Source organism: Elgaria multicarinata, chromosome 7 (genome assembly GCF_023053635.1).
Source record: "Elgaria multicarinata webbii isolate HBS135686 ecotype San Diego chromosome 7, rElgMul1.1.pri, whole genome shotgun sequence".
Classification (NCBI taxonomy): Eukaryota; Metazoa; Chordata; class Lepidosauria; order Squamata; family Anguidae; genus Elgaria; species Elgaria multicarinata.
The window spans coordinates 58026702-58039652 of record NC_086177.1 but is presented as its reverse complement, the minus strand read 5'-3'; the positions used below and the strand labels follow the sequence as shown (position 1 = coordinate 58039652).

The following is a 12951-nucleotide window of genomic DNA, read 5'->3' as shown; positions in this document are numbered from 1 at the left end:
GATTTGGAGGGGAAAATTAACATTTAAAACTGGCCCTGAAATACCGATAAATAAGAAATGCTTATTGTCGATCTGCAATTGCAAATAAGTGTAGGAAGGTATCTTCTTAATTTCAGCTCCAGAGTCATGCAAGTTGTTTCTGAAATGGAGAACATTTGTCTCACTTGTGAATTCTCTTTCAGATATCCTGGATTGGGCACTTGTCCTACCTAATAAAGGGGTCTTCCTGTCTCCCGTCAAGTAAAGTCAAAATGTTAACTGGATGCAGGCCTGCCCTGTGAAGTGACCACTACGTCCTTCCCAGATACAGTACTCTTAGCTTAGTTAACTGTAAAATAAAAGTAGAAACTCTAAATGGAGGGGAGAGAAATCCCCTAAAGTTAACTTAAACACAGTACATAGTAAAGTGGTATTTACCGCTTGTCTATACTTCACATTTAAAACCTGTTTTAACCTTTGTGGCTTTCACCCAGGGACTATTGAACTGTTGGTGTTTTGAAGGGACTGAGGATCTGAAGCAAGAATTCTCAGTATTTTCATAGAGTTCTTTGGGGACAGCTGTAATGTCAAACTGGTTTTTAACTATGTAGTATAGATGTAACAAGATATTGTCTTGTTAGATGTGGTTAATGTAGTATGCAACATGGAAAATATTTTCTTTTCATTTGAATGATAATCCCCAAAAATGTGGCTGCAAAAGCATGTTATCCTGTTTCTATGCAAGGATGCAGTTTTAAAAATATGCTTAATAGGTCACTTCTGTCTTAACTATTGGGAAGCAGTAGTTCCTTTCCTCTTCAAACATATGCACTCTAATCCGAAATAGAAATTGCAGAAAACTAACTTCTCTTATGCTTCCTGCTGCATCTGTTTTCTCCTTATGGGGTCTTTGTCTTCTCCTGTACTGTAAAATGGGGAACATGAAATATCACATAATGAAACACTAATATTTGAACATGCATGATCCACAATGGTGCACAGAGGCAGGAGATTAACTGAGCTGAGTGTGCAGAGTAATCCAAATCCCTGCTGATCCAGGATATAGGAGAAAATTGCCAGTGTAGGATGATATTATCTCCTGTTCTGGTTGGACAGTAATCCAGCAATGAGGTATAAGCAAGCAATGCATTAATTAGAGAAGAGAGAAAACAAAACACAGGAAGCCGGTTGGCAGGGCTTAGAGCTGTACGATTGGACTGCTTAGTAAAGATCCTCTTGGATGTCTTCATTCATAAAAGCACTGTGAGCTCACAACAGGATTAGGGAAGCGTGCTGCTACTGCTGGATCCTAAAGGAGTAAGGAAAACCTCTGAAATGGGTTGGGTAAAAAGATCATTCTCCTACAGAATTATCTACTCTGGATTCATACTCATAGGCTGTGTTCAAACAACACGATAGTTAACCATGGGGTAATAATCAACTTGACAGTTGTGTATCTAAGGGTGCACTCCCCTACACGACATGATAACCATGGTGTGGATTAGGATCAGCATTGAGTTGACTATTAGTCCAAGCTCATTTCCCACCCTCTCTCCCCAGTAGTATCCCATCAGCCATTGCTGCTGAAAATCTATCCTGCTGGCTGGATTTGAGCAACAGCCACTGCTTTGACCACTCTTAACTTGCCACTCTGTGGCTGAAGAAATAACCAACAGTGGAATTGTGGAAACAATGCTGTGGAACTCAGACCATTTTCTGAGACTGAGAGCAAATAGGACTTTGGCAGGATTTTGTTTGGGGTGGATCTAGTTTGAACTGTCTAAATCTAGTTTGAACTGTCTCCATATAGCTTGAGGACTGCACACTATACTATTAGGATTGTTACAGCATCAGGATAGTGAAGAATAATGTTGTTCAGTGGTGTTCCTAAGTATAAAATGTCAGTTACAGGACATTCATTTGAGTGTTTGTGGAAAACCAATTACATGAAACATATACATTATAAAATAAAAAGGCTGTGTTCTGTAAAATACCACTATACTGTCATTGGGGAAAATACTGGATTTTGGCTGTGAATCCCCAGGTCAACCAACTAAAAATATAACAGCAAATTATGTTTGGAATGGTGGCATCTGTCAGTATACAACCATATGTCTTCAAAATTAGGTTCTCATGTTTTTTGATTAAAATTGTTACGCTGTTTTTTATGTTATATGTGTTTTGTTTTTCCTGGGCATTCAGTGGCTATGTTGGCCTCACTCAAAAATAATGAATGTATTTTGCGCTATTAGTATTGGATAAAAGCAACTTTGTGTTCCTACTGTATTGTAAGGGGTTATGGCAAGTTGCAATATATTATTGCCCACCTTAATTTCATAATTGTGAGATAAGCTGGTAATGATTTCCCCCAAGTTCATCCGTGAGTTTAATGAGATTTGAACCTTGGGACTGCATGCCCAGGTCTGAGATTAAAAATTAACCATTTGTATTAACTTGGTGGTAGATGTTTTTAAAGTATAAATGCTGAAAAACTGAAGATGGAGGTTGTTGAGTTTGGTTGTGGTTCTGTCAGGTCCACTTTTGGTTATCAAGGTAAAACAATACACTTGTGCAAAAAGGTGACAGTTTATTGATGGAAAATAGATGCAGAATATATGTATGCAAAGAAAGTTCATACCTCCTTCCAACTATTGTCTGTTTTTGTATGTATTTTATGGTTTAAAATTTTGTATATTTCTTTTTAACGTTCACTGTTTGAGCTTTGGCTATGGGGCGGTTTATAAATGTAATAGATAATAAATAATAATAACTAATCAAGCTGTCATAGCTGGGTGTCTGTCGCCCCCCCCCACCACCACCACCACCATGATAAGTGGAAGCTGGGGCTCATAGGGATGTATTCCATCTATCGTTGGCCCCGACAGACACCCAGCTATGAAAGTGTGATTAGCCTGAAGGAGGTGCTAACTTCCTTTCCATGTATATATTCTGCATCCATTTTCCATCAAAAAAACTCGTCTTTTTGCGCAAGTGGATTGTTACATCTTGATAACCAAATGAACCTGATTGTTGACTTGGACCTGGCAGAACCAGAACCCAACTGAACACAGGAGGTTCTGCCTAAGTACTGGAATCCAGGCTGTAATCAAAAATAACTTTTCAGAGGGTGGAATTGTGGAATTGTAAAACAGTTACTAACTGTGATATGCATGTTCACTTTCTCTGTTCCATTATGGGCTCTTGTCAAACTGGTTTTGTAGGGTTCTGTGCTTTAAGCAATAATTGGAGACGGTTGCAATTATCTTGCAGATGCATGACAACTACTGCCTCAATACCCATCTAAAGCCTAGTGCGACTGTTGCAGAAACCTGTTGGTTGATGCCCATGCAAAGTCACATTTTTCTTCTATTTTAGAACTGGGTTTGGAGGTTTTGAAAATATATATATATGAGAAATTAGTGTTCATACCTACACATGTAGTCTTTTTTTAAAAAAAAGAGCAGGAGGGGAAGAGAGCCATCCAAAGCTAACTTTAGTATAGTCTTACCATTCAAGTACACATAGTTTTCCTTTGGTGGAAATTTGAGGAGACCAGGGGCTGTTTGTGATTCAATCTAGTCAACTTCATTACTCCATTATATAGTATGAGACATGGGTAAGGGTGTCAAACTGGAATTGGCCTGGGGGCTGGATTCCCCCCCCCTCCGCGGGGGGGGGACAACACACAGATCTAGTTAACTGGATATCAGTGGGGTGGAACTTCATGCCTCTTTATGCTCAGAGAAAGGCAATATGGTTGCCTGTAGATAATAGGGAGGATTCCTTTCCCTGCAGAGAGGGGAGCGGGTGGAGCTTGAAAAGGGAAGCGCTGTGGGCCAAATGAGGAACCGCCACAGGCTGCATTTAAGCCCGTGGGTTGGAAGGTCCCCATCCCTGGACTAGGGGAAGCAGCTACGAAGTCAAGCAATTCCAGACACCTCACAGGTAAATTCCCCCAATATACTCATACAGTTCACCAAATTACCAGGATGTCACTTCCATCATTCTTCAGAAATTACTACCTATGTACAATTGTACTTACTTTTGTAGTCCTATTAGTCCTGTTTTAAAATAGTGCTTTATAATTTGAGTTGTGTTTATTCATTACAAAATACTGGACTTTTTAGTCATACATAGATCTGAGAGAATGTGTGACTTGCCTCTTTTAATAAAACAACAATTTTGATATTGATAAAATCTCACTCAAATTATAATAAATTTTATACTTTTCCATAGGACCAATCTCCATGACCACTTGATTATGTTAGTCTCCTTGCTTACTCCAGTGTGCGCCAATGCTCCTGGCACATAGGTTGTCTGAATTGGTTACCTATAAACCGAAGCAGCAATTTTAACTTGCTAGTGCTTAGTACGTTTGGGGGTTTGCATGTGAGGTACTTAATTGTGGCTTATGGTAAACAATTTAGACAACTTGTTCCCCATTTAGTGTAAGTGGTGTGTGGTGGTAGTGTGTGTGTAATTATTGCTGCTAGAAATTAGCTATTAGTATTAGTGTAGATAGGCCATTGTTCAGAGGTAGGTTCTGTTAGCATAATGTATACTGTAGACTCTGCAAGTACCTAACCTGGAAGCAAATTATTCAGAGCTAACAAGTTTGTTCTCTTGCCCTCACTCCAATCTAGGACAAGCTTGCCCTCTCCAATGTTTTCTAGAAATGATTTCAGTATTTGGAGCATCTTAAGAAAGTGCATTGGAATGGTAGGTGAATCTTGGCTTATGATAAAATATCTTGACACAGTCTTTATAATGAATATGTTGTATGATTTAGTCTCCCCTGGTATATAAGAATTATGATTGACTAATTATGTTTTGTTTTCTGAAGCATGTATGTGTGTGTTATCTGTAGTACACTACAAAACTTTGGCTCAGTCTCCCCTAATAATAAGCCAGGATTCTCAGGGAACCATGGCTTATCGTTCCTGAGTTATGTGCTGATGCACGCTGCCTTTTTGCTCCTGCTGCATGCAGAAATAGCTAAAAAAATCCATGTGTTTTGTTTATAATTACATGGAAACTGGAAACTCTAGCTTGTCTTTTTCCAAACAGTCCAAAGTTATAAGCCATGGTTTGTTGTTGGCTTATGACTCAAGCTTGTCTAGGGAGAGATAAACTAGAGTTCCCAAGTTTGCAGGTAAGTATAAACAAACTATGGACAGAAGGTTCATAGACAGACAGAAGCTCATAAACAACCCTGGCTTATCATTACAGGCAAAATTGCTCCAAGACCAAATCCTTTCAGTTTCTACAATTTACCTAGAGATCAGCAAATGTCGTTGACAATTTCTAATAGCTTCTTCCAAAGAAAGTGTGGTCTTATAAGGAAAAGCAGGGGATTGCTGATTTATTTTTTTACCAGGTCCATTCTAATTCCTTCAAAGAATGTTTGCCTTATGGCAGCCATTTTCTCTACTCCAAAACCTTCGAAAACCAAACAACAGTGGCCCCGTTCAGACAATACGCTAAACCATGCTGCTTAACCAAGCAGCATGGTTTAGCGTGTTGTCTGAATGGGGCCACTGTTGTTTTGTTTTCAGAGGTTTTGAAGTGGAGAAAATGGCTGCCATAAGGCAAACATTCTAGAAACCTAGGCACAAAATCTAATATCCTCCTATGCATAGGAAGCTGTTTCTTAAAAGTGAAATTGGAACATATAAGTTGCAGTACAAACTAGAGTTTGAGTCACTGCCATGAGCAGCTGGAGATATTGGCTCTCATGTCATGGAAAGCATGTTTCACTTTCAGTGAGTTTCCTCCTACTCACTGAAGATTATAATAAAATCTTTTTATAAAATTATATTACCACATTATGTGCAGTGCCCCTAAACCACAAGAAAATGAGACAGATATCTTATATATAAATTATTGTACTGAAATGCTGCAACACAAAAGAGCATTTTCAGACATTTCACACCCACCCCAATCTATTGCCAAGTTCTTATCGATACTAAAGATATTTTAACTTCGATTGAATATCAGTAATTAATAGTTTGGATTAGTTTACAGCAGGAGTCGGGGCAACCTGTGGCCCTCCAGTTTATGTTGGGCTCCCATCAACCCCATCAGCCCCAGCCAGCATGGCAAATGATCAGGGGTGATGAGAGTTGTAAGTCAAAGTGGACTATAAAAGTGAAAAACATGAATTATGAACTGGAAGTTCAAATATCCTGTTAGCCATCTATTTCAGGGTAGACTTGGACAAGATGCTTTTTCTCTCCTTGTCACACACATCCCCACCCCCAATTAAGAGTGGGATGATATGGCTTGCATTCAATGACTGTTGTAAAGATTTTCAATTAAGTATGTAAAACTCTTTAGGTACTTCGCTGTCTATATTCATTCTCTCTCTCTCTCTCTCTCTCTCTCTCACACACACACACACACACACACACACACAACCCAAAGAACATGAAGAACAGGTAGCCATACTGGTTCTTTGTTCCAAAAGACAGTAAAACCTTTTTATTAGGACCAGCCAATCTTTGCAGTGTGGTATGCAAGCTTTCACATGCACATGGAATATAACAGGCATACAATAATGGTTTTATACTGTTGTTTTATACTTTGAATGGTTTTAATTTTTGTGAACCGCCCAGAGAGCTCCGGCTATTGGGCGGTATAGAAATGCAATAAATAAATAAATAAATACTATTCTCTGCTTGGCACAAAAGCAGAGCAATCCCACTTTTGTGGGGTGGGTAGAAATCTCCATTCTGATTACTTTTAAAGAAATGTAGCAGCACTGACAACCATGCTTCTGTGGTCAGCCAAAGATCGATTTGTCTTGTCCCACTCCTTGTCTGTAATGGATGTAAATCTGTGTGCATTTCAATCCTGCTTTTAAATTTTTACTAGGAGCTGTCCAAGATCACCATGCCGGTAATTTTTAATGAGCCACTGAGTTTCCTACAGCGACTGACAGAATACATGGAGCACACATACTTAATTCATAAAGCCAGCTCGCTTTCTGACCCAGTTGAAAGAATGCAGGTATTCCTACTCTGAAGTAATGCATGTGGTTTTTATGTTATGTGTACTGTGGGCAATATCCAGTGCTACCCGTGTGCCAGTGAATCACACCACTGGTGCAATGGGAAGCTAGTGCTTCCTAGAGCAATCCTGGAAATGAGCCCAAATGCTGGTTTCTGGAACAGAACAGATCAGCACAAAAGGGAGCCCTGCTGACCTGTCTCATTCCAGAAACTAGGAATTTTTATACCGTTTGTCTTATACTTTGTATGGTTTTAATTTTTGTGAACCACCCAGGGAGCTTCGGCTATTGGGCGGTATAAAAATGCAATAAATAAATAAACATTGCCTTCCCATTACGCTGGCAGTGAGTACTGCTGGCAACGCATAATCAGCAGAGGTGCAAACATTGGATACTGCCCTGTTTGTACAGGCAGAAAATCAGGAGGGCTGTTTATTTGTAAAGCATCTAGGACATTGGTGTGAGCCTTATGCATGCTGAAATAAAATTAGCTTGAGCTCTATAGAAGTGTTAAAGAAAGCCAGCTTTTGAATATCTGACTTGCTAGGTTAGCTTTATGCAGTGCAGCTTAACTTTTTTTAAAAAGTGATGATAATCTAGGTTTTCTCTCTCTCTTTTAAAAGTTAATTTGTGATACTGCACTACTGTAATATTTATCTCCTAATGAGAATTAATGCTTCAAAAAGCACACAATTTAAATATTTTTCTACTTTAAAGTGGTATAGATAGGCATGTAATTGCTTTTTCAACAGTGTGTAGCTGCCTTTGCTGTCTCGGCTGTTGCTTCTCAGTGGGAACGTACAGGAAAGCCATTCAACCCATTACTTGGAGAGACGTATGAACTGGTCAGGTAATAAACCCACAATGCATTCAACTGACTGGCGTACTGAGCTGACCCAAGTATTCCTACTTGGACATCAATCAGCTAGGTGAAACTAGCCAGTGCATGGTTGATAGCATGCAAAATCCTTTACTTGGCAGTGAGCGTAATGTAATGTGAAGAGTAACATCTCTTCTGTACAATCCAATGGGGCTGTTGCCACCATCCCCGGTCCAAGGTGTCTCACTGCCTCAGGCAAGAGTAAGTGCTGCTGCCGCTGCCGGCCAACCACCATGACTGCTGCCTCACCCCCCTTTGCAGCTGCAGGGCTCGGGTGAACTTTCATGAGAGTTTGCCCCAACTCTTGTGGTGCTGCCCGAACTTTCACAAGACCTGCCGCTCCTGTAAGAGAAGATGGGGGGTGGGGGGGAATGATGCAATGAGAAATTGGAGTGGGCTGTTCCAGAGAGCCCCATGAGCCACTTTCTCAGTGCGGCAAATGCTGTGGCGGGGAGGGGGCTCTCCAGAGCACCCACTGGAGTGACAGCGGTGGGCCCTCCTGGGAAGTGGACATGGGAAGTGGCGCATTCCCCGATCTGCCACCTGACACAGATGCATCAGTCTGCATAATGGTAGAGTTGGCCCTGAGCACCCCCTGTTGTGTTAGGAAAACATAATTGCATTACACAGAATTACACCTTTGTGCAATATTTTAAGATTTTATTCAAGGGAAAAAGCTCTATTTGCAAAACCGATGTGGCAATGTCTCCTTTTAATCCCTTTCCGTAGACATATATTGCTCAGTTATAACTTTCTTTCTGTTTTAGAGACGATCTTGGATTCAGACTCATCTCGGAGCAAGTTAGCCATCACCCCCCAGTCAGTGCTTTTTATGCTGAAGGGCTGAATAATGACTTCGTATTTCATGGTTCCATTTATCCTAAACTCAAGTTCTGGGGAAAGAGTGTTGAAGCAGAACCTAAAGGAATAATAACTCTAGAACTTCTTGAGTAAGTGGGTCAAGCAATTTTCAGCCCCCTTAGATGAAATGCTAGTAGAATCAGAGGCAGTAAGCCTATATATGCCAGTTGCTGGGGAACATGGGTGGGAGGGTGCTGTTGCACCCATGTCCTGCTGGTGGGTTTCCCATGGGTAGCTAGTTGGCCACTGTGTGAACAGAGTGCTGGACTAAATGGACCCTTGGTCTGATCCAGCATGGCTCTTCTTATGTTCTTGACGTGAAAGAGCTCTGCCTGAGACACTGAAAAACCAGCACCAGTCAGAATAGGCAACTCTGGGCTAGATGAACACATAGTCTGACCTGGTTTTAAAAAACAAACCAACAGCTTTCTATGTTTCTGTTAGGGGATGTGATGCCTTCTGAATGGGTCCAGGTTGAGAGCAATAAGTACTGCAGATGTAGTTAGATTAAAGTGTCGCTTTCATTATGTGAACATCAATATTAGCAGGGTCTGTGTGGCGTTATGTTGGGATAACTACAATAGAGTTTTGGTATTATTCTCCATCTCTCATACCTTGACTGTCTAAACTGAATCGCCTGCATTTGACAGGTTACATAGAGCAGGCAATATGCTCAGTTAGAAAATGACCTAATTTAGACATATCCTGGACTTAAGATGTTTTTGGGATCATGGGGTATTGCTCTTGACATAGAAACATCTCACGTATGTCAGCTGGAGTTGAGTGTACAGGAGTTGCTATGTCAGGGAGTACCTAAAATCAACATTTTCTTTTGCTTGTGTGTATATGGCCAGTACCTTCTACATTCATTGATGTATTGCCAGTGGCAGAGAATAGATTAACGTCTAGGTCTGCATACCTTTTCTAAAGACAGGTTTTAATAGTATCCTTACAAAAAAGGATAAGAATCTAACTGCTTCTGTTCTTTTCCCCTCAGACACAATGAAGCATATACATGGACAAATCCTACATGTTGTGTGCATAATATTATCGTGGGCAAGCTTTGGATTGAGCAATATGGGAATATGGAAATAACCAATCACAAGTAAGCTGGAAATCTAACTTGCTACTTGGCTTGAAAGTGCAGCATGGTCCACTTATGGCAGCCTTCCTCAACCTGGGGCGCTCCAGATGTGTTGGACTGCATCTCCCAGAATGCCCCAGCCAGCTGCGGCATTCTGGGAGTTGTAGTCCAACACATCTGGAGCGCCCCAGGTTGAGGAAGGCTGACTTATGGCATCTATAAAATGGGCTCTCCAATTCCAGGGCACAATTAAAACTGCCAAAAGCAATTTGAGTTGTCAGGTAATATGAACTGGTCTGATTTGTCACTTGCTTGGACACACAACATGTCTGGAAAGTGCAGGTGTGAGTCGGCTACTTCCTTGGACACGTCAAGGACTATTACATTACCACTTCACTTTTCTTTTTTTATTACATTTCTATACCGCCCAATAGCCGAAGCTCCCTGAGGGGATTCACAAAGAATTAAACCACAAAATACAGCATAAAATACAATAGCGTAAAACTACAGTATAAAACATCCAGAGTAAAACCCAGCAGCAGTGCAGAGATTTAAAACACAATAGCAGATTTAAAACAGCAGAGCTGAGAAACTGGAATGCTAAAATGCCTAGGAAAATAAAAAAGGTCTTCACCAGGCACCGAAAAGAGCACAACATAGGCACGAGGCGAACCTCTCTAGGAAGCTTATCCCACAACTAGGGTGCCATAGCAGAAAAGGCCCTTTTCCTGGTAGCCATCTGCCTTACTTCTTTTTGCAGGGGCTCCCAGAGAAGGACCGCTGAAGATGACCTGTGGTCCTGGCAGGTACATTGGTCAGAAATCTAATGTATGCATTGAATATTAGATAGGGGACCCTTTTTCTTCATTTTCAAAAGCCAAGACATGTGTAATATATTTGCGAGTAAACTATAAGTGCCTTAAGCTGCAATTTAATACTTTTTCCTCAGAACTGGTGAAAAATGTATGTTAAATTTCAAGCCCTGTGGACTTTTTGGAAAGGAATTACACAAAGTTGAAGGGTACATTCAAGATAAAAGGTAAATAAGTCCTTTCTGCCTATAGTTCTAAAATGCATGGGAGGAATACATTTTCAAAAGGCCTGAAATGTTTATTAGTGTAATTCATGTAGAGTACTTAGAACATTGGTTAGCTTCTGAGAGTTGACTGTTTGCTAGGAGGCCTGACCCTGTGCCTGTTTGCATTCTCTTCCCCTCCTTATTGTTTTACCAGGATTTTATTAGATTGTAAGCCTATGCGGCAGAGTCTTGCTATTTACTGTTTTACTCTGTACAGCACCATGTACATTGATGGTGCTATATAAATAAATAATAATAATAAAAATAATAAGTAAGCCAAAATATTCCTACGCTTTCTAAATTAGTTGTTTTCTGGGGTTTTTGACAGCAAAAAGAAACTTTGTGCACTATATGGAAAATGGACTGAGTGTTTGTACAGTGTCGATCTTACTACATTTGAAGCTTACAAAAAAAATGACAAGAAAAACACAGAGGAGAAGAAAAACAATAAACAGGTATTAATATTAAAAAGTAACAAGTTATTAATATTAAAGGGTAGAGTAGGGATGATATTCTGGAGGTGACAGACTTGACCTTGGGGGAGCTAGGGGTGGCAACGGCCGACAGAAAGCTCTGGCGTGGGCTGGTCCATGAAGTCACGAAGAGTCGGAAGCGACTGAACGAATAAACAGCAACAAAGCAACAAGGAGGTCTGTTCAAAATTTAAAGCCCCAAAAGCGTATGCATCTTGTCCTAACAGAAACTTCTTTCTATCTATCACCAAAACTTCCAAAAATCCCAAAAGCTTTTTGTCTAAGGCTTCATATATTTTAATTCCCAGTTAGGGACAGTTCAGACTACTGTTAGAGGCTTTATAAACCCTGGTGTCCTCTTATTTTCCTAGTTAACTGTTCATATGTAACAGGGAACTCTTGGTTAATACAAGCCAGGATCGTCACATCAAAGACGGTATGCAGCAGAAGAAGGGATGGGGCAAGGGAGGAAGGCACAGTCTTGACACTCCTTCTTGGCTTCAGAACCATAGTTTATATGAAATCTCAAGCAATCATCCAAACTGGGCCTATATTTTGTTTTCTGGACATGGATACAACTTGTATCCCTGTAATTAGAGGCACCTCCAAATGTCTTCCAATGTGCAAAAGCTCCCTAAATCTATTGCATTTTCAAATGGGGCAGAGAGCTTGCCATTACAACTAACTGGAATTATTTTCTGTAAGATAGGGGGATTGCAATATCCTACAGGCAGTCGCAGATCATGCATGCTATTGGGTTGATCAAACCCATGGCAGAAAGAATCTCTAACTTTTAAAAACACATTGAAATTTAAGTTACAAGTAAACTTACTTTTATTCACCTAAAACCATAGGGTATTATCCAACCAAAGTTAAGAATTAAGTCCCCTTGCTTTCAGTGGGAAAGATTTAAGCACATGGTTAACTCTTGGCTAAATCTTTTATTTGGACTGTTTATACTTTCAGCTCCTACCAATTATTTTTAATGTTTATGACCTCAGACTGTCCTCATTCTAAATGCTTCAGTAGTGATTCACTTGATTGCTATCTGCAGTCAGCTTTCAGTACTTATTATCAGGGGTATGAAAAGGCTCTGGAGAAATACTGCTGTCTTTGTGACAGCACCTGTGGAGAGCCCAGGGAACAGGCTCAGGGAAGAAAAGAAAAACATAGCATTCATATAGGCTTCTTACCTAGCCTGCAGTATCTGCTTATACAGAAGATTGTTGTGGAGCAAGATGTATGACACAAGTGTGCTTAAGATGTGACAGCTTTCTTTGGCTAGTCAGAATTTACAAGGAAAGATAAGTAGGATAGTAGCACTTGATGAAGTTGAAGTACTTCCAAGTCCTTTTCAGAAACATTTGAACTACCAACCTTTCACCGGATTATTTTTCTTGCCGACATAGAAACTAAGGCCATGGCTAGACCAGGCCTATATCCCGGGATTGTCCCGGGATCATCCCTGTGCATCCAAATGACACACAAGGATCCTGGGAGCAGGCAGGGATGACCCCTCCATTTGCCTGGGATAATCATTAGGTCTAGCTAAGGCCTTAATGTTTTGCTACAGGTTGATTTATATTA

General features: G+C 40.4%; 1 protein-coding gene across 4 annotated transcripts in view; it reads left to right on the top strand.

Moving 5' to 3' along the window:
* The window catches only part of OSBPL1A (oxysterol binding protein like 1A), a 75970-nt gene that overhangs the window by 49137 nt on the left and 13882 nt on the right, over positions 1 to 12951 (top strand). For 3 of the 4 annotated variants that reach the window (XM_063130645.1, XM_063130644.1, XM_063130646.1), the window contains 7 exons: positions 4623 to 4698; positions 6853 to 6987; positions 7741 to 7838; positions 8636 to 8818; positions 9727 to 9834; positions 10763 to 10852; positions 11220 to 11346. In XM_063130645.1, the coding sequence (XP_062986715.1) occupies positions 4623 to 4698; positions 6853 to 6987; positions 7741 to 7838; positions 8636 to 8818; positions 9727 to 9834; positions 10763 to 10852; positions 11220 to 11346 (817 nt within the window). Of the gene's footprint in view, positions 1 to 2702; positions 3925 to 4622; positions 4699 to 6852; positions 6988 to 7740; positions 7839 to 8635; positions 8819 to 9726; positions 9835 to 10762; positions 10853 to 11219; positions 11347 to 12951 lie in introns of those variants that run through there. The other variant, XM_063130647.1, reaches the window with a different exon arrangement.